Source organism: Leptodactylus fuscus, chromosome 3 (assembly GCF_031893055.1).
Source record: "Leptodactylus fuscus isolate aLepFus1 chromosome 3, aLepFus1.hap2, whole genome shotgun sequence".
In the NCBI taxonomy this organism is placed as follows: Eukaryota; Metazoa; Chordata; class Amphibia; order Anura; family Leptodactylidae; genus Leptodactylus; species Leptodactylus fuscus.
The window spans coordinates 221,155,677-221,180,825 of record NC_134267.1 but is presented as its reverse complement, the minus strand read 5'-3'; the positions used below and the strand labels follow the sequence as shown (position 1 = coordinate 221,180,825).

The 25,149-nt window shown below is 42.7% G+C and overlaps 1 protein-coding gene across 3 annotated transcripts in view; it reads right to left on the bottom strand.

Moving 5' to 3' along the window:
* The window catches only part of LDAH (lipid droplet associated hydrolase), a 171,785-nt gene that overhangs the window by 84,814 nt on the left and 61,822 nt on the right, over positions 1-25,149 (bottom strand). For all 3 annotated transcript variants that reach the window (XM_075269199.1, XM_075269198.1, XM_075269200.1), the window contains one exon: positions 12,168-12,334. In XM_075269199.1, coding sequence (XP_075125300.1) covers positions 12,168-12,334 — 167 coding nt within the window. The remainder of the gene's footprint in view (positions 1-12,167; positions 12,335-25,149) is intronic.

The following is a 25,149-nucleotide window of genomic DNA, read 5'->3' as shown; positions in this document are numbered from 1 at the left end:
GTATGACTATGTTGTTGTGTTAGACAAGGTTGTAGAGTCGATAGGCCAAACCACAGAGTCCGACGCCTCTATTTTTGCACTGCCCAACTCCATCTCCAACTCTTTCACAAATGCCTGGAAGCCATGGTCAGACAGCAACAGGCAAAGTTCCTCGAATTCAGTAAAAAAGCTAGTGATTGTTATGATTGTGACAAAACAGACCACAAAAGAGTGGCTTCAATGTCCTTAAGACAGAATAATCCAAAGAAGACACTTAGATCTCACCCACCCAAAAAAAAACAGAATTGTCAGAAACCCTCTGGGCCAATGGATAGGAATTAATCTGATTAATCACCCAGCCCTAATTCAAGGGGATATCAGCTCTGTTAATAGGGCTCCTGTTTGTTTTAAGGCATATCCATAACGGCTCACCTGAACACCAATTCTGCAAGCAGGCAAGCAACTGTTTCCTATAAGCTTACAGTACAGGTCCTCGTGTACAGACTATACATTCTGAAATGCAAATCCTCAGAACTTCTATGCAGGTACCGAGTCAGCAGGGAATACTGGAAAATGCGAGCTGTGAAGTCTTCAACATTGTCAATGTTGCATTGGCTACAAATTTGTATCAATGTAAATAATGCTATACAGCTTACAAAAGCACATTTAATAGGACCGCCCACAGGACTCCTACGCATAGAAAGAGGAGAGATTTCAGTTAATAAGATACAACTTATACTGAATTTTTTTCCCACAAAAATATATAGTAGTCTGCTCAGCTCCTCTTATTGGGGTATTCACATCTCGAGCATCCTATCTATACTGCTAGCTTATGTAAATTGAAGATTTTTCCTAACTATATTCCTTTAGCAATGTTGCTTTGTTTAACTGCTATTTGAAATTAATCCTCCAATTGTTTACACAGCGTTTCCATAGAGTCAGACCTGTGTGATAAGACAGGACAGATGACATCACTCACTGCTCTCACTGTTATCTACCATTCTGCAGTTCAGCTAATTGCAGTCTCTTGTATGTAAACACACAGATAACACTGAGTCTCTAGAAGCATGTGAATATTATTTGATCAGCATTTATATTAGACACCTCATAGTGTCCTGTTCAGCAAGCTGGGGGAGACGGCTTGACTGTTTGATAAGGAATACAAGAAGAAGGAAGAAGAAACTGAAGGCAAAGCTGCTGAAATGGGGAGATGGGGAAGCCCCTTTATTATATAGCATGCTGCCTACAGATTGGGGGATTGAAAGAACTCTTTAAAGCTAAGGCTCCACATACCAAGCCGGAGCAAAAAAAAAAAAAAGAAAAGCTGCTTAAATTGGGGAAGACTTGGGGAAGACTTTCTGCCCATATTATTATTATATGGAAAACGCCGGCATTTCCATAAGTATAATTGACATGTTGCAATTTCCACTGAAGATATTTTTCTGCAATATGTGTATGGGATTAGCCAGAATCCCATCCACTTTGCAGGTACTGTATAACGCAGCGTTTTTTTTTTTGGCACGGCCAAAACACTGCATTTTTGCAATGTAGTGCCCCGGCTTATGACTGAAACCCTATGTTGCAGAAAAAGCAGCTTTTTGTTGTTGCGGATTTTGTAGCAGTTTTTTGAGCCAAAGGAAGGAGTGGCTTATGCAGCAGGTATAAGTATAAGAACGTCATATATATTTCCCATTCCATTTATTGCCATTCTTTGCTAGGCCTCAAAAAAAAAATAAAATAAAAATCTGCAAAAAAAGCAGCCTTTCCTCAATGTTGGGCCTTAGGCTTGGGCTGAAGCCCCATGTTGTGAAAAAGCTGCTTTTTTTTTCTTTTGTGGAAGATTTGGCAACAGTTGTTTGAGCCAACTACAGGAGTGCATTAAGCAGAAGGTAGAAGTATAAGAACTTCCTATATACCGTATATACTCGAGTATAAGCCGACCCGAATATAAGTAGAGGCCCTAATTTTACCACAAAAAACTGGGAAAACTTATTGACTCGAGTATAAGCCGAGGGGGGAAATGCAGCAGCTACTGGAAAATTTAAAAAATTAAAATGGTCGGAGTTTTTGGGTGCAGTAGTTGCTGGGGAAGGGGAGGGGGTGTTTTGGTTGTCTGTCTGCCCCTTCCCTGAGCTTGAGGATTGCTGTTTTCCCCCACTTGGAGTTCAGCCTGGCTGAATATAGGGTATCTGCAGTGCTCCTATTAACCACTTCCCGACGGAAGCGGAGCTCTGCAGATACCCTGCAGATATTTGTGTTTATTCTAGGGAAAGGAGGGATTTAGAACTTTTAATTTTTATTTTTTTTTAAAGCTACTTTTCCCCCCCACTATTTTATGGGAGATTCTATACATTGATATTACTGCTGGTCATAGACCTACCCCCCTAAAAAAAAAAAAAATTTTTTTTTTTTTGTTTGCTGACTCGAGTATAAGCCGAGGGGGGGCTTTTTCAGCACAAAAACTGTGCTGAAAAATTTGGCTTATATATACGGTACTTCCTATTCCTTTTGAAGCCACTCTTGGCTTTGGCCCCAAAAAACACAGCAAAATATGCATTAAAAAAAGCTGCATCTCCAACAACGTGGGGCCTAAGGTCCCATACATACAACCGTCTGAGTGCGTCTGAGTTGGGGCAGAGTTCATCACACAACACAGTCGGATGACATCCAAGTGCATGACATGATATTTTCATGTCTATAGGGCTTCCGGATCTGTACCGATAACACGTATGATTATAATGCAGATCTTATTCTGCTCTGTGTTATTGCAACGGAATGGATCCGAAAGCCCAATACATGGGGATGAATCATGGACTGCACTGCATTCTATGGTAAACTCGGCCGACAACTTTGTCGTGTTCTTGGGCCCTTAGCCCATCTAGGACTGCAGTGGAAAAAAAATGATTAATGTTTAAACTCATCCACTTATTGCGGGAAAAAAAGCTGTGGAAAAGCGGCATTTTCATGTGTGTATTTTTTGAAAAATATTAATTTTAGTTGGAGGATAAAAAACAAAGAAAAACGCAGCAAAAACTCATTGAAAAACATTGCGGGAAAAAAAACTGTTTTATTACATTTCTTTCTGCGGTGTTTTTTTTTAGCTGCGTTTCGTTATATGGGACCTGGACCTAATGGACAGGTTTGGACCAGTGTACAAAAAAAAAGCTTGGACCACTATAAGGCTAAGGCCTCACGGGACGATACGCAGCGCTAAAGAACTGCGAGAACAACCACGGCGGAAACGCATCGCGCTTCTTCACGCAGCGCTTTGAACAGTAAGTTCACCGAGTTTTCCTCAGCGGACTTTCTGTTACCATTATATCTACGGGGAAGATGCCGGTGTTTCCGTGGATATAATTGGCATGCTGCGATTTACAAAATAGCAGCGTGTCCGCGCTGTGGTTTGAAATGCAAAGTGGGCATGGGATTCGCATGGGACCCCACCCTAAAGATACCTTAAAAAAACGGTAGAATTTTGGAAAAAAAAAAAATAAAAATATATATATATATATATAGCATTCAAAGGAAGACATTCCCTTTAAGACATGGAAAGCTTTAAAGGGATTCTACCATTAAACTACCTTTTTTTCTAATGAACACGTTGGAATAGCCTTAAGAAAGGCTATTCGTCTCCTACCTTTAGACGTGGTCTCTGCCGCGCCGTTCTGTAGAAATACCGGTTTTAACTGGTATGCAAATGAGCTCTCCGCAGCAATGAGGGCGGGCCCCAGCGCTGAAACACCGATGAACGCATTCCCATTGCTGCCCAGAGCTCTTTCCTGCACCGCCTCCTTCTTCTGCAGCAACTCCGCCTCTTCTGGCTTCTCTTGCTCTTGTAGTTCGATACAGGAGCATAGAAAGGCCACCCCAAAATGGCCGCCGGCCAGCTCCTGTATTCAACTGTAAGAGCGGCTACCCCAAAATGGACACCGGCCAGCTCCTGTATTGAACTGCCATTTTGGGTGGCCTCTCTATGTTCCTGTATAGAACTACAAGTGCAAGAGAAGCCAGAAGAGGCGGAGTTGCTGCAGAAGAAGGAGGCGGCGCAGGAAAGAGCTCTCGGGCAGCAATGGGGATGCGCTCATGGGCCTTTCAGCCCTGGACCCGCCCTCATTGCTGCGGAGAGCTCATTTGCATACCGGTTAAAATCGGTATTTCTACGGAACGGCGCGGCAGAGACCACATCTAAAGGTAAGAGACGAATAGCCTTTCTTAAGGCTATTCCGACGTGGTAATTAAAAAAAAAAGTAGTTTAATGGTAGAATCCCTTTAAGAATGACAGCACTTTCTACACTACAAAATGCCAAGATCAAGATCGATCTTATTTGGTCAGCAAAATAAAATTTGAAATGAGAAAAATAAAAATTTTTTTTTTTTTGCTCCTTTGATGGCCGTTAAAAGAAAATAGGAAAACCGAGACTGAGAAGTTTCTTTTCTGAACTCCATGAACTGTTCCTCTAGGGTTACAGGACTCTCGCAGACTCATATGTCACTCCGGCGAGATGCAATGACAGCCAGTCAGCGCGGCTCGACACGATACACAGAAACCCCCGGCTCAGCTACAGACAGAACATTACAGGGGGACGCATATTCCAGCAAAAATACGAGAGACGTGAACACCCGTTTCTGATTATTACACTTCATATGTTATCCAAGTTAGCAGTTCACTTTTATTGGCCATAATAAAGAGGTTGCACAACACTCCGGCTGGATGAAATATTATCTATTGTCAAAGGAAAGATGGAATAAACCATGTTCTGAGCGCTCCAACCACACAAGCGCTGAGCAGACTCCATACACAATATAGGAACATTTTATTCATCCCCGCACTCATCTGCTTATTTAACAGGAAACTTCCTTCCATATTTCACTTTTAATACTGTAAAACCATATTCTATAGAAATGATGTGCAGCGTTAAAGGGGTATTCCGACCCAAGAACTTTATGGCTTGTGGATAGGCCAGAAATGTCTTATAATGTGACCTCTACCACTGGGGTCCCCACTATCCAGACACTCAAATAGGAGCGGCGAGCAAGTACCGTACATACTCGAGTATAAGCCGACCCGAGTATAAGCCGACCCCCCCTAATTTTACCACAAAAACCTGGGAAAACTTATTGACTCGGGTATAAGCCGAGGAGGGGAAAATGCAGCAGCTACTGGAAAATTTCAATAATTAAAATGGTGGGAGTTTTTGGGTGCAGTAGATGCTGGGGAAGGGGAGGGGGTGTTTTGGTTGTCTGTCTGCCCCTTCCCTGAGCTTGAGGACTGTTTTTTTTTTCCTCCACTTGGAATTCAGCCTGGCTGACTATAGGGTATCTGCAGTGCTCCTATTAACCCCTTCCTGACGGAACAGGAGCACTGCAGATCCCCTATATTCAGTAGACCGGGCACTGTCAGACACAGGGATACCTAATGTGTTTGTGTGTCACAGTCATTTTCTACTTTTATATGTATTTTAGGGAAAGGAGGGATTTACAACTTTTATTTACTTTATTTTTTTATTATTTTTTTTAAAGCTTCTTTTTTTTCACTATTTTATGGGAGATTCTATACATTACTATTGCAGCTGGTGATAGACTCCCCTCCCAAAAATAAAAAAATAAAAAAATATATATATATTTTTTTTTGCTGACTCAAGTATAAGCCGAGGGGGGCTTTTTCAGCACAAAAACTGTGCTGAAAAATTCGGCTTATACTCGAGTATATACAGGTACCAAAGCCTTATTATTCAAGTCTCCGAGATTTACATAAAAAGCTACATTTTAACCACTTGATGACCAGGCCATTTTCTCTTGTGTGTACATTTTTTTTTTTTTGGTACATGCAGTTTGAACATTTTTTTGATATTGTTATGTTGGGTTACTCAAAAAGTTTTGTGCTTTTTATTTTTTAGTGACACGCAAGGCTTTATTTTTATTTTTGGACTTTTTTATTAACTAGATAAATGTAGAAAAAAGGGGAAAGAACACGTGTGTATTTATAAAAAAAAAAACCCGATGGGTTATTCAAATAATTTCATGCCTTTTTTTGCAATACACAAGGTTTTATTTTTGTCATTTTTATTTTTGTATTTTTTTGTTATCTGGATGAATATAGAAAAAAAGGTGAGAAAAATATGTGAATAAAAAAAATGTTATTCATATAATTCTGGGTCTTTATTTTTATGTCATTTTTAGCTATTATTTGGATAAATGTAGAAAAAGAGAGAGGAAATGTTTCTATTTATAACATTTTTTCATTTGGGTTATTCAAATAATTTCCTGTCTTTCAGTGAGGCTTTATATTTATGTCATTATTATTATTTTTGTATTGCTTTAAATTACTGTATGTACTCGACTATAAGCCGACCCGATTATAAGCCGAGCCCCCTAATTTTACCACAAAAAACTGGGAAAACTTATTGACTCGAGTATAAGCCGAGGGGGGGAAATCCACCATTGCAGATAAAAAGTCTGGTCATGTGCATTGCAGCTTAGTAACTCCATGTGCCTCATAGTAATAGCAGTTAACCCCATCATGTCCTTCACATTAACCCCCTGTGTGCCTCACATAAGAGTTACTGATATGTGGGACATATGGAGGTAATAATTAGGTATCTTCATAATTAAGGTCCCTCATTAGTACCCTCATGTGTCTCACATATTAGTAACCCTTATATGGGGCACACAGGGGTTAATATGAGGGACATGATGGGGTTAACTGTTATTAATGTGAGGCACATGGAGTTACTGAAACTAAATTAATAACCACAAATGCCTGACATTACTAGGCAGAGTAACTAAAGGAAGGTCCCTGTGTGTCACGTTACTGTAGCTTCCTCTCCTCCATACAACAGACATCTTCCATAAGACACAATGAATCCTGGCCACTCATCTGCAGGGTAGATGCTATATCCTAGTGTGCTAAAGGACCTCTGATGACGTCATGACCATGTGATCGGACTCTGGTGTGGGCGGAGCTACTAGGATTTAGACTCAACCTTATCTGCAGATGTTACATACCAGTGGCTACAGGACCTTTGATGACATCACAGTTAGGTTACCTCATGACAAGCCAATCACAGAGCAGTAGCACTTAAGGACCTCCCCCTTTCCAGGTCCTTCCAGTTTTCTGTGCTCCGTGGACCCTGACTCGTGTATAAGCCGAGGAGAGCTTTATCAGCATGAAAAATGTGCTGAAAAAGTCGGCTTATACTCAAGTATATACGGCATGTCATTATTATTATTTTTGTATTGCTTTAAATTATTTGGATACATTATACTTAAAGGGATTGTCCAGGAATTGAAGCAACTCATGTGCAGGACGGCAAAGGTATAAAGTAAAAAAAATAAAGCTTATTCACCTGTCACGAGTGCTCTGTTATAAACCACCGTTGTCCAATTGGTCTAGATCAGGGGTAGGGAACCTTCGGCTCTCCAGCTGCTGCGAAACTGCAACTCTCAGCATGCTTCATTCACTTCCGTGGGAGTTGTAGTTTTGCAACAGCTGGAGAGCCGTACGTTCCCTACCCCTGGTCTAGATGCATCGATTCCAGAAGCCCTCAGCCTCATATGACCACTGAAATCAGTCAGTGGCCCAAGTGGATCCTGGAAAGGTATCGGTGATATACGTGAATGACATTCCACTCCAGCATTGATGCATTGGTACAAGAGTGAATGGACACGGGCAACCAGGCAATGGAGAGTACACTTTATTTTATTTAAATTTATTTACAGATTCCACCCCACTCCCCCAACATAAAATCATAATCATACTTTATTTAATCACCCAGTTACCAGGGGCCCCTTATATAAGCTGCAGGGCTTATTTGGGTCCTGTAAGGCTAGGTTCACACCTACGCCCTGTCTACACTCAGGGATTTAAGCAAGATTTTTCTCTTCGCATGTTTCGGTCGTAAACCCAATGGACCCTCATCATAGTCTAAGCCTAGTCTAAGGGGTCCGAGGGTAACCACTTTTTTAAGGTTTCCGTTGAGGGGGCTCCCAAGTGGATCCCCCCAAACGGAAACCCAAACGGAAGTGAAAACCTCTCGTAAGACCCAGAAGCTTCTGTAGTTCCTTGTTCCCTGGTGGATCATGACGGCTGGGAGGAGGCCACCTTACGATGGCTTTCATAGCTGTATACACAGCACATATAATAAACCGTTATTGCCTTCTTTTTGGGATATCCGGATGTTACTACCGCTGCATGACCTTCTGTAGCTGTTAACTCTGCAAAGGCATGTAGCTAAATCCTTGCAGAGTTAACTCAAGCCAGAAATGAATGTCAAATTTTGTGAGAATGATCCAGCATGTTCGATTTTGATATGCCTGATCCTTTGCTGTTGTTGATAATAATTCACTATAGAAAAGTGACTTAGGTTGGCCATACACAATAGGTAGCTGTCAGTCAACATGCTGTGTGCACAGTCGGCTTCTTAATGGAGGGATGTGAGTAAGTCAATGTTATACTTCTTATGTCCCAAGGAAAGCAAGGATCAGGCTTCTTGAAATGCAACACCCGATCCTTGTTTTCTCAACATCTGCCCGTCAAGAGATATGAAAAGGTTTTACCAATTTCGAAAAGAACATCCAACCACCTAATGTGTATGAGGCCTCCTGAGATGTCAGGAGAAAGTGAGGGGGCCCCCACATACATTATATGGTCATCCTGTCCCACTGAAATAGGCAAATCTGGTTGACATTAGCATAACATGTATGATCCGCTTAACACAATGAAAAAAAAAAACATGCACATTTCATTGGGTGATTCCCTGGAACATAGAAAGATGTCATTTCTTTATACATTTTTCCATTTTAATTGTAATATGAGACAAAATAGGATCAAAGGAATGAAGATAAATGGAAGAACAGCTAAGAATTTATTCTCCATTCTTCAATTTGACATTGGACATCGCAGATCTGCTATATAAGGAGCACAGATGATTTTGAACTTTTGTCTCAGAGAAGATACTAGACCTCACTGCCTAGATCCAAGGGGAAAAAGTGTAGAAATGAGCTCTCCTCCAGAAGGAAGAAACCTGTCTCTCTACTACTAGCCAACCACAACCCTACTCAGTACTTCCTTGGAACCACAACTCCTAAAAAGCTGTCTACAGATGTGTGTCTCAGGTTTGACGGATATCCTTAGCTATGTCTCAAGGCTCATTACCAGGACTGTATAGCGTAGAGTGGGAGGATAGGTGAGTATTCAGATTTCTTATCTGTTTTACACCCAACCTGGCCAATCTTGAGTTTCCTATCATTTCCAGACAATCCAATTAATGGGTTGGATATTGTCTAAAAGGGTAGTAGGTGGCAGATACTCGTCTCTATAGGAAATAGTGGTTAACTTGCTTTGATTGGCGGCTGCTCAATTGGATACATTCATGTACACTTGAGAAAGGGCAATTGATGCCCGAAACGCGTTGTATTGTCTGAACTTTAATAAAGAGGTTAATATCCATCTACCGGGTGAAGTGCGGCTATCCTTTACTTTGGTCCTCTGGTCATCACTGGTGATTTAGATTCTGTTGCTCATTCTCACCCTGTGAAACGGTTCTGATACGCTACTGGTAGTTATGAATTTCTCACAACTCCACCGAGAGAGTTTCTTTGGCACATAACATAATATTCCCTCACCCAGCAATACTATACCATATACAGCTCGGTGCTGTTCTTGTTTATTGTCCTCTACAACGGATGGATCTCATCTCCAACAAATACCTTCCAATAGCTGGGACCAAAGCATCTCACCTTGCCACCAGTACTGTGGATTGACAATGATAAGACTATTCCAGATTCCGGAGCAGAGAAAATAAATCTGAAATTCACACATTTTGACAAAACCTTTATCCTATTTTAGAAGCAATATAAGATGACCAGTCTATTGGAAAGTATAGTACAACTAGCTGGTACCCGCGAATTTGTCTGCGGTGATTGTAGAAGTGTGTAAATACAGTTGCGGGCAAGGTTGTAGTAGTGTGTAAAAGGTCTGGGATATGAAATGTAAGTTCATATGTTGTTGTTGTAAGTTACAGAATACGTGAGACATTTTTATGTAACAATGTGAGGGGCTATTGACACAGCGTAAGGCGGCGCTCATTTAGTGCTTATTTTGGCACGTAGCGCTGCATCACGCTAGCGTATATGCCGCGTTTGCGCGGCGCCATTTACGGCGCGGCGTTTACGGTGGGAAACGCAGGGTATACGCTAGCGCCATGCGGTGCTCCGTTCCCAAAAAAGCTGAAAATGAGCAGCGCGTGAGGCCGTGTGAACGGCCCCTGACTGAGTTTTGCAGGCTGCATGCAGCAGCTTGACAAACAATAGGGTTGTAGAACAGCAGGGGGTGTGGTAAAGAATGCACAATTAGGCAATGCATTGCAATAGTAATGTATTGCAATGCATTGCCTAATTGTGCCAGTGCTATTGCAGGCTATGTAGCATAGCCTGCAGCAGCCTGGACAGATTTTGCTGAGAGTGACGCGTGTGAGACCCGGCAGTTGCTATAGTAATCTGCCGGCGGCAGCGTAGCTCAGTGTAGGCGGCGGAGACCAGGAGTAGGATGGCTACTCGCAGCGAGGGACAGACCGGAGGCGCCGTACAGGTAAGAGAAGGCGGTGGAGGAGGGAATGTGGCCATCAATGGGGGACATCATGGGGGGACATGAGGGTGGCTGAGCAGGGTATGGCGGGCATGCGTGTCGCCGCGGTATAGGTCAGAAAAGGCGACGGAGTAGGGAATGTGTGCAGCAATGGGGGAGCTCAGGGGGGTGAAGCAGGCTATGTGTGTGGTGCGGCTCCCGGGCACCTGGTAGAGGGGAAGTGCCGGCATGCGCCGTAATGGAACGGCGTGTGCCGGCAACGGAGCCCAGGCAGTGGAAATGGAGCCAGCAGGGCTATGGCAATAAGCGGCGGCTATGGTGGGTGTTTGGTATCGGAACATCAGCGGCATGGCCCATAGTAAGGGGGTGAAGTGCGGTGCAAGTTAGTGTGAGGAGTGTTGAGGAGGCTAAGTAGATAGATAGGCTACGGAGGGAGATGGGTCAGTTTATGATGGAGAGTAAGTTGTCGGTACAGCGTACTATACAGGCCAGAGGTCCTGGCAATGCAAGAATCGTACGTGTACTTACCAGTGTCGTGCGGGTGGGTAGCGCATCAATACCAAACAGCAGGGAGGTGACAGCGGTGTCGGGGACTGTAGCAGCCTGGAGTCACGCTGTCGGGTGTTGCTGTGCAAGGTGGAGGAGCAAAATGGTGGCGTGCTGCCAACACGTTGTCTATGTGTGTAACGTGCGCATGCTCCTGTGAAGACAGTGGAGTAGTCTGGTGGGCGGAGCCGCGGATCCTCCCAGTGGTGGGGGTCGGTAAAGATGGCTGGGCCAGAGAGTGAAACAGGTTGGCTCCTGCACGATGGTGAAGGTGAGTGTGAAAGTGCCGAAGTATATGTGAATGTGATTGTGTATGTTTAGGGGCTAGGTTGGAGAGGGGAATGTGCAGTTTTGGGGCTTTCTGTGGTCCAAAGTGTGTGAATTTGCAGAGCTGGTGATGTGAGTTGGATGTTTGTGGCGTTCGTGGGGAAAATGTATGTGCATTTTTGTGACGTCGTCTTCCGGCTGGAATTCACTCTGCCTAGGCATCGGGGCCTAGGCATAGTTGACTGCACATGCGAGGGCATGCCCGCGCATGCGCAGTCGGCTCTGCCTGGGCCGGATGCCTAGGCAGAGTGAATTCCAGCCGGAAGACGCCGCAGGGACAAGACTTCTAAAGGTAAGAGAAGAACCAGCGTTGATTGGCAGAATGTATAGCATTCTGCCAATCAACTCTGGTTCTGCATCGAACCTTAAACTTCGAACAGCTAGTAGTGTTCGATTGAGTACGAGTATTTCGAATACCGTAGTATTTGATCGAACACTACTCGCTCATCTCTATTCCTAATGATTCCGTTTTTTGATCCAACCTCCCACATTAAACTTAGGGTTTTCTTGTTTGTTTGTTTTTTTTTATCAAAAATTGCCCAGCCCTAAGTACAATTATATTTAAAAAAGAAAATACAAGGTAGATAAGGACAGTCGCAGAAATGATGACTATCGTTGTGTATCCTTCAATGGAAAGAAGAGGAGGAATTTTTGGAAAAACATCATTTGTATGATCACAGCCAAATTGCCAAGTGGTTGTAGATCATTGCTCCTGTAAGGAATAACTTACCTTCAGCTCTGGGGATCGCTTCATCATCTCCAGGATGATATAACACCCAATGGAATGGCCGATAAGTACCAGTTTTACATCAGCTGGAACGTTCTGCTTTAGAAAGAAGAGCTTGTGTTTGATTTGTCCATTGAGGCCAAAGACATCTTCTATCTGATGGTCATGTTCTGTGCAAAGAAGGAGAAACATAAATCAGAAAACGCAAAAAAGTGGATATACTGTCAAAAATAAAAAAACTACAGCGCGAGTGAATGGAAGCTGAGATACAATAGCAACACATGGCCACAATACAACGCTCTGTACAATGTTCATACATCAGCTTATTTGAGGGAGTTTGAGGAGTCAAATCCCACTGATGCAACACGGTGGCTCAGTGGTTAGCCCTGCAGCCTTTCAGCGCTGGAGTCCTGGGTTCGAATCCCGCCAGGAACAACATCTGCAAGGAGTTTGTATGTTCTCCCCATGTTTGTGTGGATTTCCTCCCATTCTACAAAGACATACTGATAGGAAAATAAAAAGTACATTGTGAGCCCTAAATGGGGTGGTCACAATCTACTTGGAAAAAAAGAAAAAAATCCCACTGATCCAATAACCCATCAATACTGAGTCTTCAACAACCCTTTAATTGTTTCAATGGATCTAAAATAAAAAAAAGTTAAAGGGGTTATCCGTTTGTTTTAAACAAATAAGGGCCACATAACAGGATGCATCAATACATAACACTTCCTAATATATACACCCTGTATAAATTCAGCACCATTTTTCTGATTTATTTTTAAGTCACTGATCTCAGATGTGACGTTTCATTTGCAAGATCGCTACCCCTCCCTGTAAGCAGTTCAGCCATCACAGCAGCATGTGACCTTGGATGTAATTTCATTGCAGGGGAGAGTGGAGAAGGAAAGGGTACACAAAAGAGGAGGCAGATGAATCAATGTAGAAATGTAGTTTATCTACAGATTCTCTGCATGTAAATAACATTGATACAAGGCACAGAAGTAAAACAAAGCAAAGCAAAGGGTGCACAACTGAACAGTATTTAGCACTGCTGTGGATGTTTTTGCAGACTTTTTGTAGTTGAATAACCCCTTTAAGTACCTGAATAGACAGTCTTGGCTGTTTCAACAGTTTATATGCGGACTTGTGTATCTCTATGCAAAAAATGGGAAGGTCCAACATCATGACAGATTCCGAATAAAACCCTTAACTGTATTCCAAATCTAGACGAGGAACCTGGTCATCCAGGTTTACACATTTCCAACATTCCTTCTTTGTAGCCTGATTGGTCTCCATGCTTTGTGTAGTCTGATTCTGCAGTCATGTGTTTTCATTGTCCCTTAGGCACATGACTGCAGGTTCCGACTACACATAGAGACAGTCCAAGACTACTTGCAAAGTTGTTTTATTTTTCAGATACACCGGATCAATAAATGGTTAAAAAAGTATACATAACATTTAAATGAGTAATAAATACAGACCAAATTAAACTAAATCTAAAACCATAAAAAAATCCTCCAAAAACATAAAAGAAAAGCACAATAGTTATTAGCTGATATTCCTGACTTGCACTCTATCAGATTTGTTGGCTGCAGAAAAGCAGATGAGCATAAATGACTAGGTGCAGAGTAGAAGGCTTCACTCCAGACAGAACTTATGAAGTGGGATTTGGATACGATTAAAAGCATGGTACATTCCAGGGTTTCCACCGCCTGCAGTCAATTCATGTACGATCAAGTCTTCTGGCACAATTAAGGAAAATCAAAGCCCGACTTAAAGAGGCCAGAATCGCTGCGTCACTGCTCCGTGGGGTTCTTGGCATTAAGGAGACAACTGGACAAGGAACAGTATGAAATGGATCCTGGAGGTGTCATCAAGGTTCTAAGAAATGATACAAACATCTGCAGATATAATTGGTTCTTCTGTACAAACACACTTTATGTGATGATCTAATGTATCTAATATCAAAAATTTCTAGCTGGGAGGCAGCTTGCTGCATTAGAAACCTCCTGACTTACATCAGGGATACAAGTCAAGTTCAACACCTCCCTTTAAGAATGTACCTACCACAGTTTGTCATAAATCTGATTACCAAAACCCACAGCCCACCTGTGGACCACCGAAAAAGCTTTGCGTAGTCACGCAGTATATGACGGTGTGAAATGAATGCCGTGTACAAACACCCTAGTAACTACAGAATAGCACCCAATACAATGGCACCTATGGACCAAGCATGGTATGGCCACACTTGTATAAGGGTAAGTTCACACAGGGCTCCGGCATCCAGTCGCGCACCCCGCTCCAGATTAGGCCCAAATGAATGGGCCTAGTCGGGAGGAGGGAGCGTCTTCAGGCGGATCCTGAAAGAATGAGCACGTCGCTTCTTTTTTTCCGGGAGCCGGAACAAACGGCTTCCGGAAAAAAGAACTGACCAGCTCCCATTGATTTCAATGGGAGCCATCTTTTTGGTCAGGATTTTGAAGCAGCTACGGCCTCAAAATCCTGACCAAAAAACCCCATGTGAACTTACCCTAAGACTCTTTGCGCAAAGCTTTTCAAAAGCACAAAGATCCCTCATACTTTAGATAGTTGTTGGCCACGCATGCACATGTTGTAAAAAGGGAGACACCTGCCAGACACCTCTTGTAGCTTCTTTGAGAACAAAAGGATTGGACATGTTGAAAACAACAACCCAATCCTTTTTACCCTAGAAATTTGCCATCGGTGAAAGTCAAGAGGTCCCCTTACACATTGGATGATCATCCAGGCCAATCATAAATGGCAGGATTAGGTAATATTAATTTAACATGTATGGCTCACTTAAAGGGGTATTCCTATCCAGGACACGTATGTCATATCCAACCGCGATCAGGCTACATAATCTAAATCAGACCAAGCGAAGATCGCTCCGCAAAGTAAACTAAATGATTCTGAAGTCTTCCCTCTTTCTTTCTTCTCTTCCATTTCTGCTATGGACTCCTAGTATATCTTCTCTTCTCAGAACATGTGTCTATTTCCGTAATATATTACTGTGTATTATCCTGTTTCTGTATTACTATGCTGCTGTAACATATTGAAATTTCCCCACTGTAGGACTATTAAAGGATTATCTTATCTTATCTATAGGGTAAGTCATATATGTCCGAAAGATGCCGGATCCACCTCTGGGAACTGCACATATTTAAAGAAGGTGGGTTACCTGACCACTGTGGGGAAAACACCGTCTGATTCAGGGGATCCTAACCTCTATATCGGCAGGGCTGGGTTCTGGTGACAGACTCAGCAGCCCTTCTTGCTTGAGCAGATGCCACTTTCAGTCATAGAAGACGTCTTGTTGCCAACTACCATAACCCCATCCACTATGGTCACCATGCCATCTGACGTCTTGTTGCCCACTACCACAGCCCCATCCACTATGGTCACCATGCCATCTGACATCTTGTTGCCCACTACCACAGCCCCATCCACTATGGTCACCATGCCATCTGACATCTTGTTGCCCACTACCACAGCCCCATCCACTATGGTCACCATGCCATCTGACATCTTGTTGCCCACTACCACAGCCCCATCCACTATGGTCACCATGCCATCTGACATCTTGTTGCCCACTACCACAGCCCCATCCACTATGGTCACCATGCCATCTGACATCTTGTTGCCCACTACCACAGCCCCATCCACTATGGTCACCATGCCATCTGACGTCTTGTTGCCCACTACCACAGCCCTATCCACTATGGTCACCATGCCATCTGACGTCTTGTTGCCCACTACCGTAGCCCCATCCACTATGGTCACCATGCCATCTGTTATAGGTTATCGAAACCGCACGAGCCTTCAACCATGGCTGAAATTTCTTAACACAACCCTACAAGTCATCCTTCTTTTAGAGGGGGCTGGGTTGAAAGGGGCACTTTATAATGATTCTTTTGCTCGGTACGACAAAAGGTCACTTGAGCACAGACTCCGCTCGGCATGCATCACCTCGAATATAAACTAACATAGGCAAGGCCGAGGCTTTGAGTATCTCAATGACAGATAATATATTTTCGCTCAGCGTGTTTATCCATCTGCGCAACATCTCCGCATCACTTTATAAAAATTGAATAATACTGAAAGTAAACATAACTAATATGTTTAACACCGACTGTGTTATTTTATTTTATGTCTACTGTTAACGTGTTTTAAATTACCTAAAGCAACCTCTCTATTCCAGGCGTATAATACTTAATAAATCTCCAGGCCTTTCAGGAGTCACCAGTAATAGCGACGAAAATGCAACAACTCATATACGAGATACAAATAAAGTGAAATAAAACATCGTCCCAGTGCGATTCATTCCTCCACTTCTGGCAGGACTCGCAGAATCGCTTCTTTGGAACTGAAAATGAAACACATGCAGACACAAATAAATGAGATAAGAGGCTGTTTAGCCAAAGGGGTCTTCTTGTCGGGATTATAAAACAAGGAAGCTTCTCGTACGATCCAAAACCTCGAAAATTCCCCTTGGCCAAAACATTATTAATCACGGTTCCATTTTCAGCGCACATAAAATATACACAATAATCTGCTTCTTAGAAAACGAGCAGCACGATATTAATGTCTAAGCCTTTATGTCCATACAATGGAGGTTTATTTTATAGGTTTGGCTGAGGGCAAGTACTCCCACTTGGGAAAAACATCAATTAGCCAATATGGGAAGAGTAGAGGCCAAAGCGGTAATTTATCCAGGGAAGGGCTCATAGTGGTCTGGGCCCCAAAGCAGTAATGGTCATGGGCCCCTTATAAAACACCATAGCTGTTACTTATCCAGGGAAGGGCTTATGTTGGTCTGGGTTTAAAAGCAGTAATGGTCATGGGCCCCCTACCAAACACTACAGCTGTTTTTTATCCAGGGAAGGGCTCATAGTCATCTGGATCCCAGAGGAATAATGCTCATGGGCCCCCTACCAAACATTATACTGTTATTTATCCAGGGAAGGGCTCATAGTCATCTGGATCCCAGAGGAGTAATGCTCATGGGCCCCCTACCAAACACTATACTGTTATTTATCCAGGGAAGGGCTCATAGTCATCTGGATCCCAGAGGAGTAATGCTCACGGGCCCCTTACCAAACACTATAGCTGTTACTTTTCCAGAGAAGGGCTCATAGTCATCTGGATCCCAGAGGAGTAATGCTCATGGGCCCCTTACCAAACACTACAGTTATTTATCCAGGGAAGGGCTCATAGTCATCTGGATCCCAGAGGAATAATGCTCATGGGCCCCCTACCAAACATTATACTGTTATTTATCCAGGGAAGGGCTCATAGTCATCTGGACCCCAGAGGAGTAATGCTCACGGGCCCCATACCAAACACTATACTGTTATTTATCCAGGGAAGGGCTCATAGTCATCTGGATCCCAGAGGAGTAATGCTCACGGGCCCCTTACCAAACACTATAGCTGTTACTTTTCCAGAGAAGGGCTCATAGTCATCTGGATCCCAGAGGAGTAATGCTCATGGGCCCCTTACCAAACACTACAGTTATTTATCCAGGGAAGGGCTCATAGTCATCTGGATCCCAGAGGAGTAATGCTCACGGGCCCCTTACCAAACACTATAGCTGTTACTTTTCCAGAGAAGGGCTCATAGTCATCTGGATCCCAGAGGAGTAATGCTCATGGGCCCCTTACCAAACACTACAGTTATTTATCCAGGGAAGGGCTCATAGTCATCTGGATCCCAGAGGAGTAATGCTCACGGGCCCCTTACCAAACACTATAGCTGTTACTTTTCCAGGGAAGGGCTCATAGTCATTTGGTCCCCAGAGGAGTAATGCTCACGGGCCCCCTACCAAACACTATACTGTTATTTATCCAGGGAAGGGCTCATAGTCATCTGGACCCCAGAGGAATAATGCTCATGGGCCCCCTACCAAACACTATACTGTTATTTATACAGGGAAGGGCTCATAGTCATCTGGGCCCTAAAGCAGAAATGCTCACGGGCCCCTTACCAAACACTATAGCTGTTACTTTTCCAGGGAAAGGCACATTGTCACCTGGGCCCCAAAGCAGTAATGCTCATGGGCCCCTTACCAAACACTATAGTTATTTATCCAAGGAAGGGCTCATACTGGTCTGGGTCCCAAAGCAGTAATGCTCATGGTCCCCAAACACTATAACTGTTATTAATCCAGGGAAGGTCTCATAGTAGTCTGGACTCCAGAGCAATAATGGTCATGGGGCCCTTACCAAACACCATAGCTGTTGTTTATCCAGGGAAGGGTTCATAGTGCATGAGAAAAAACATATATCCAGCACAACGATAGATCCAGATTTCGGTTCAGTATGTCGCATCGTCATTGTTAGTCCGGTATGTCTACATGAATTTTTTTGAATAACGCTGAATTTGTTTTTTTGTTCGATGTCTGTGTTGGGTTTTTTATGGGACCAAATGTTCCTATTCATTAAAAGCTAAGTTTTATCTGGATCTATCGTTGTGCTGGATATATCTTTTTTCTCATGCATTATGTCTTTTGCCTAAACCCAGTAGGCTATATCCGTGCATAACCAGTTTCACGTATATACATTTTTACCGGAGCATCGAGCCGTGAATCATTGTGACAAGGGGTCATAGTGCTCTGAGCCCTAGAGCAATAATGGCCATGGGGCCCTTACCAAACACCACAGAGACTATTTATCCAGGAAAGGGCTTATAGTGGTCTGAGCCCCAGAGTAATAATGGTCACGGGGCCCTTACCAAACACCATAGCTGTTGTTTATCCAGGGAAGGGTTCATAGTGGTCTGGGCCCTAGAGCAATAATGGTCCTACTGCTCTTTCCAAACACCATAGATACTATTCATCCAGGAAAGGGCTTATAGTGGTCTGGGCCCTAAAGTAGGAATGCTCATGGGCTCATTACCAACCACTACAATTGTTGTCTACGGAAGGGCTCATATTGGTTTGAGTCCTAGTGGTCACATGCCCTCAACAAACACTAAAGCTGTTATTTATCCAATGAAAGGATCATAGTGCTCTGATCTCAAATGCAATAATGGTCATGAGCCCCTTACCAAACACTACAGCTGTTATACAATAGGGCTGGGTTAACACTATACCTTTGAGTATAATTTTACTCTTTTTTTAACTTAAAGAGGTATTCCCATAACTCTTGCTCTGCAGCCTGAAGGCGTTGTGCTCTCTCCACTTCCTGGATTTCTTGCACATTGGTGGGCAGGGTTTCACTTGCTCTGCTATCTGCTATGCATTACCACAGTATGACGTTGATGTAGAAGCTGACGTAGTAGAGCTGGATTTGAGTCAGCTTGCATGACATACAGAGAAAACAGACTCCTTATCTCAGCCCTTATCAGCCAAATTCAATTAAATTGGCTGATAAGTGGAAAAGCTGAAGATAGACAGCACAGTAATCTTGGAGATCCCACCTCCCTCCTCTCCTATCTGAGGAGCTCCTTTGCTTGTCAGACCCCCCCTCCCCCCCTGAGAGCAGGCAGCTATGTCACTTGGGAAATGAGCAGATAAGCCCAGTGGCCATAGTTAACAGCAGTGTTAACAATGAAGTGAATAAATTAAGATAGCGGCCAAACAAAGCAGTTTTGATAAAGCAATGTATTTAGGAAAAGTCTTAAATCCACATAAACTATCAGTATAGATAGGATGCTTTTCATGGGACAACCCCTATAATAAAGTCCCTTTACTAGTAACAGTAAACATGTCAGACTTAAGCCCCTTCAATGCCTTCTTCAGGTCTTCTGTACCTGATATTCTGACCCTGTGTCTTAGAGATGCTATGGCCATCATGAATTCTAATAGCCCTAACTATTGCCCAGTTCACCAAACCTTCAAATTTTGTTTTACCATGTCCCATTTTGAACATCGGCAGCACATTTATTGTGCACCAGTCATTACTCAATCATTAAACATTAGAAAGAATAGTCTACCACGGTACATAATTCCTTCAGAACTCAAGGTGGGCCATTCTCACCCAGAAATTTGTCTATTTTAGTATTCCTAAGGCAGCGGAGCACTTTTTGCCAGGTCAGCAGTTGACATTTAAAGGAGAATTTACATGATCTCTTATCCTGTCATCTGTGATAGGATCTTCCAGTGTAAATAAAGTAGAGAGGTAGATACTTAAATAGATCTGTCTTCTCCTCATCCTCCTCCACCATTACACCCAGAGTATTTCTGAGATGGCCCACATTGTCAGTTTTCAGTTTCTAATAATTTATGTAGCCGACAAATAATTTTGGGTTATCTTTACTTTCCGTGTCAGTTAGAGATGATCGAATACTATTTGAAACGGCCGTTTCGAATAGCACACTAGGAATTAATGGGAGCGGCCGGCGTGCAGGGGGTTAAGCGGACGGACACCGGCTGCGTCCATTTATTCCTATGGAGCGAGGTATTCGAAACGGCTGTTTCGAATACTATTCACTCATCTCTAGTGTCAATGATTTTCTCTGCTTCAATCTTTGCTGCCTTTATGTCTTTTATATAATATATCTTTCTATAGGTCGCAAGGTCGCGTTCTTCTTGTTTTAGTATTCTAAATGATTTCTTATTTTTATTTATTGTGCTCCTTATTGTTTTAGTTATTCGCATTATTTTTTACTGTCTAACATTATGAGTACATACTGTATATACACAAGACAACTATTATAACACACATCCACTATTACCACCTTTTTAATTGGTCATTGTCATAACCCACTGATTTTGGTTTTGTGGGTCTTCCCTTCATTAGATGCTATTTTCTCTTCTTTGTCCTACAGAGATCTAGTTGGAGACGTAAATTAGGACCAGTTGTGTCGGGGCAACGCTGGGAATATTAAACACATGTGAACACCGGTTTCATCATTTGGCATGAAGGCATGTGAAGTTTGTAAATAAAACTGTAGGACAAACAGAAGAGACGAACGAGGCAGCCGCGGAGAGGAGGACAACTCACGCAATGTTGGAGAAGCTGAGATGATTGCACGTGAAGGACATGAACCAGAGATGAGGATGTGCGAGACTACAGTTTGCCAGCCAAGGCCATCCCAGAAGACGGACAACATCGGCATTTATAGAAGACGTTCAGCTCATGTCTATTGAATCTGCTTACAATCCCTGAGTTGTACAGAGCTCTAATTCAGAAACAATGGATCTATACAGCACGGTGTCTCAGTGGTCAGCAATACAGCCATGCAGTGCTGGAGTCCTGGGTTTGAATCCTGCCAAGGACAAGATCTGTAAGGAGTTTATATGGGTACTCCGATTTCCTCCCACATTTCAAAGACATACTGATAGGGAAAATGTAGATTGTGATCCCTATATGGGACAGTGACTGTCAATGTCACTGCGCATTGTCAGTGCGCGTAAAGCCAGCTTTACGAGCGCTCCCATTGAAGTGAATGGGAAGTGTTTAGAAGCGCTCGAGTGTACTGCTCGGAATGAGCCGAGTGCTTACGCCGTGTGAAGGGGCCCTGCAAGAAGGACTTTTCTCTCCGCTGTTTTGGGTGGCAACCAGGCTAAACTTGGCTGACCGCATTAAATGGAGTCACTAGAATTCACCATAGAATTATGGGGTCCATGGGTTTCTACATGTAACCGCTTTTTAAGAGGACGTGGTTTCTGTCTTTCAGGTCCGCATGCAGAACTGAAGGACGGAAACCCGAACGATAGTGTGAACCTAGCAAAACAAAATAAATAATAAATGTAAGGGGTAGAGATGAGCGAGTAGTATTCGAAACGGCAGTTTCGAATAGCACGCACCCATAGCAATGAATGGAGCCGGCCGACACGTAGACGGGGCCGGCGTCCTGCCACTTAACCCCCTGCATGCTGGCTGCGTCCATTCATTCCTATGGGTGCGAGCTATTCAAAACTGCCATTTCGAATACTACTCACTCATCTCTAGTAAGGGGCATCATATCTGATGGACAACACAACCACCAGACCATTTTATTTTCTTAATTTTACTATCTTTTTTCTAAATTTTCCAATTTTTTTTTAAATCCTAAAAACCTGTTTAAAGCCATATCACACAACTGGATTAAAGTCATCTGACACATAACAAGTGACCTACAGCTACGTACTGTAAATATACTAAAATGTACAAAGGGGAAAAAAATGACTTTTACTGTAAGTATTTCCCTTTTGGACAAAGTCCAATTTATAGTCAAATTGTAAAGTAACCAAATAAATGATTAACAAAAGCTACAAGACAAAAAAAAATGACATCTAAAATAAATACAGTAAAAATATTGTTAGCAGATATTATGATATGAATTAACCTCCCCGCTCACTCGAAAACCCCGATCTCCAAGGAACGATTCGTAGAAAGTTCAAGATAAACAAGTCATTTGTTATTGCATGTTTGACAAATTGATCTCGGTTAGCGCATATTCCAAAATCCATGTGCAGCCGACCATACAGTAAGAGGGAAAGAACACGCAGTACGTATAGACATGTCAGTCCTGCTAATACATGGAAATGGGAACAACATTTTTTAGACTTTGTACCATCTTTTTTTTGGTATAATTCCATAAAGTTATAAAGTTGTAAGTGGTCTACAAAACTTCTCTTCGTATGACGGGAACATATTTTGTACCTGGTTGAACTTTTCCGTCTACCTACCGCCATACAGTATCATCTGTGGTCGACATGGCAGGTGCTGTACAACAGAGCATAAAGGACATATAGATAAGTTCACAAGGCAGATTTTGCAGCAGGATCCACCATGCAAAATCTGCATGGTTCCCACTCCCTATAGGGTTCAGGAGACCCAGCATAGGCATTAAAGGGGTATTCCCATAACCCTTGTTCACCAATCTGCAGGTTCTGCGCTCTCTTCACTTCCTGGTTTTCTCGGCACATTGGCGGGCAGGGTTTCACTTGCTCTGCTATGTTTGCAGTCAGTAATGAGGGATTGGTTGTAAATGCATGACCACAGTATGAAGCTGATGTAGAGGCTGATAGAGCAGAGATGGATTTGAGTCAGCTTGCATTATATACAGAGGTAACGGACTCCTTATCTCAGCCCTTATCAGCCAAATTCAATTAAACCGTCTGATAAGTGGAAGAGCTGAAGATAGAGTTCAGAAATCCCGGATCTCTCACCTCCCCCTCCCCTATCTGAGGAGCTCAGTTACTTATCAGACATAAGCAGCACTCAGCCCCTCCCTCCCTCCCTGAGAGCAGGCAGCTAAGTCACTGGAAATGAGCAGATAATCCCAGTGGTCATAGAAACACAGTTTTTCTGTCTGGTATTATAGTTTGCGACAAACTTTGCTCGTTTTCAGAGATCATGGAGATATGGTGTGTAGTTGTACTATTGTATAATTTTAAAGGAGATATAGGTAAAAACAATATTATAGATATTATCATATAAATAAATACCCTGGAAGTATGCTCAAAGGTAGTACAATACGTAGCAATAACATTATTCTTATATTAATACAGATTTCTCTTTAAGCTGTGTGATGTATTATACTTAGTTATGATTGCCGAACCACACGTCAGTGGTTGTATTTATTCTCCTCATCTCTATGAGAGGAGTTATTCTAATCCTGATTGGCACATATTACCTCGTGACCGGGATTTCTTTATACGCATGCGCAGTGAATTGAGTGTGGCCATCTTTGTTAAGGGCAAAACTGGAATCTACGCAGCGCTCCGAGTCATTCACTCCGTAGAAAGTTTTTTCTTTGTCTGCGTTTTTCTGGTATGTATATATTGTTCATTTTCCTTGTTTATGTTATTTTGTGTTTGTTTTTCATGTATTCTTCTTTTTATTCAGTTTATTTGTTGTAGGATTATTGTTATGTTTTTTGTTTTCTTGTTGTAGTATTTTAATTATCACGTGAGGGTTTGACCCTTGTGCAACAGGTGCACAAGCAATCACTATGGATATTTAAACTTGCTAGTTTCCTAGTAGCGACAGGCTATGATTAAGGGGCTACGATAACGCCCCGAAACGCGTCAGCCAGACGTCTTCATCTCTGCCATCATGAATATCTGTAACTGATTTTATGGAGCGGTTTATGCTCCGGAGGACTTTTCACAATAAAAGTTAAGTTTTATTTAAGGAATTGATGATGGATTTTTTCAATCATGGACGCTTGCATCTATACCTTGGGCTGAGAGGCCGAATTATCCGAGCACCTTCCTTTCTTTACAAGGTATTTGACATTGGTTTTTTGTATTGGAAGATTTGTGGGTGAGCTGACATATTTGTTATATATCAAGTCAAGTAATAAACGCAGTGTCAACAATGAAATGAATAAATTAAGATAGCGGCCAAACAAAGCAGTTTTGATAAAGCAATGTATTTAGGAAAAGTCTTAAATCCACATAAACTAGCAGTATAGATAGGATCCTTGTGATGGGACAACCCCTTTAATGTCTGCCGTGTGCAGGGTTTCCTGGAGAAGCTCTGGTGATAACTGGTCATATATGGCCAAATATGTTTAAGGACTAGTGACAGTACCAGATGCCAGACAGTTCCATCCACCACCCACAGGATAATATGGCATCCATTAAAAGTACAGTAGGAGTCTGAAATAGGACTCCACGGGATGACATAGAATAGTTTTTTCGGTATATTGACCTAAACTTGGTACTCTTTGGCCTACATCTGGGAATGGAAGACTTGGACATGTTTAGCACGAGATTTCCAGAAAACACACAAACTGATGTCTAAAAATAAGATGCGAACATAGATAGGGTTGTGAAATCGGAGTCATGGAGTCAGGGCCAGCTTTGTGAGAGGTCGGGCTGTGGAGAAACAGAAGAGTCACAGTTGGTGGTTTGGCTTACCAATTCCAAAGGCCTGAACATAATCTTACACTAGGTTCACACTAGTGTCAACTTTTTATGGATTGTGTTTGTCAGAGGACTCGAACAACAGAGAGGTGGACTGCCAAAACAGCGGGCACACACGGAGCCTGGTGGACCCCATTAACGATAATGACCTCAGTCGGGTGCCAT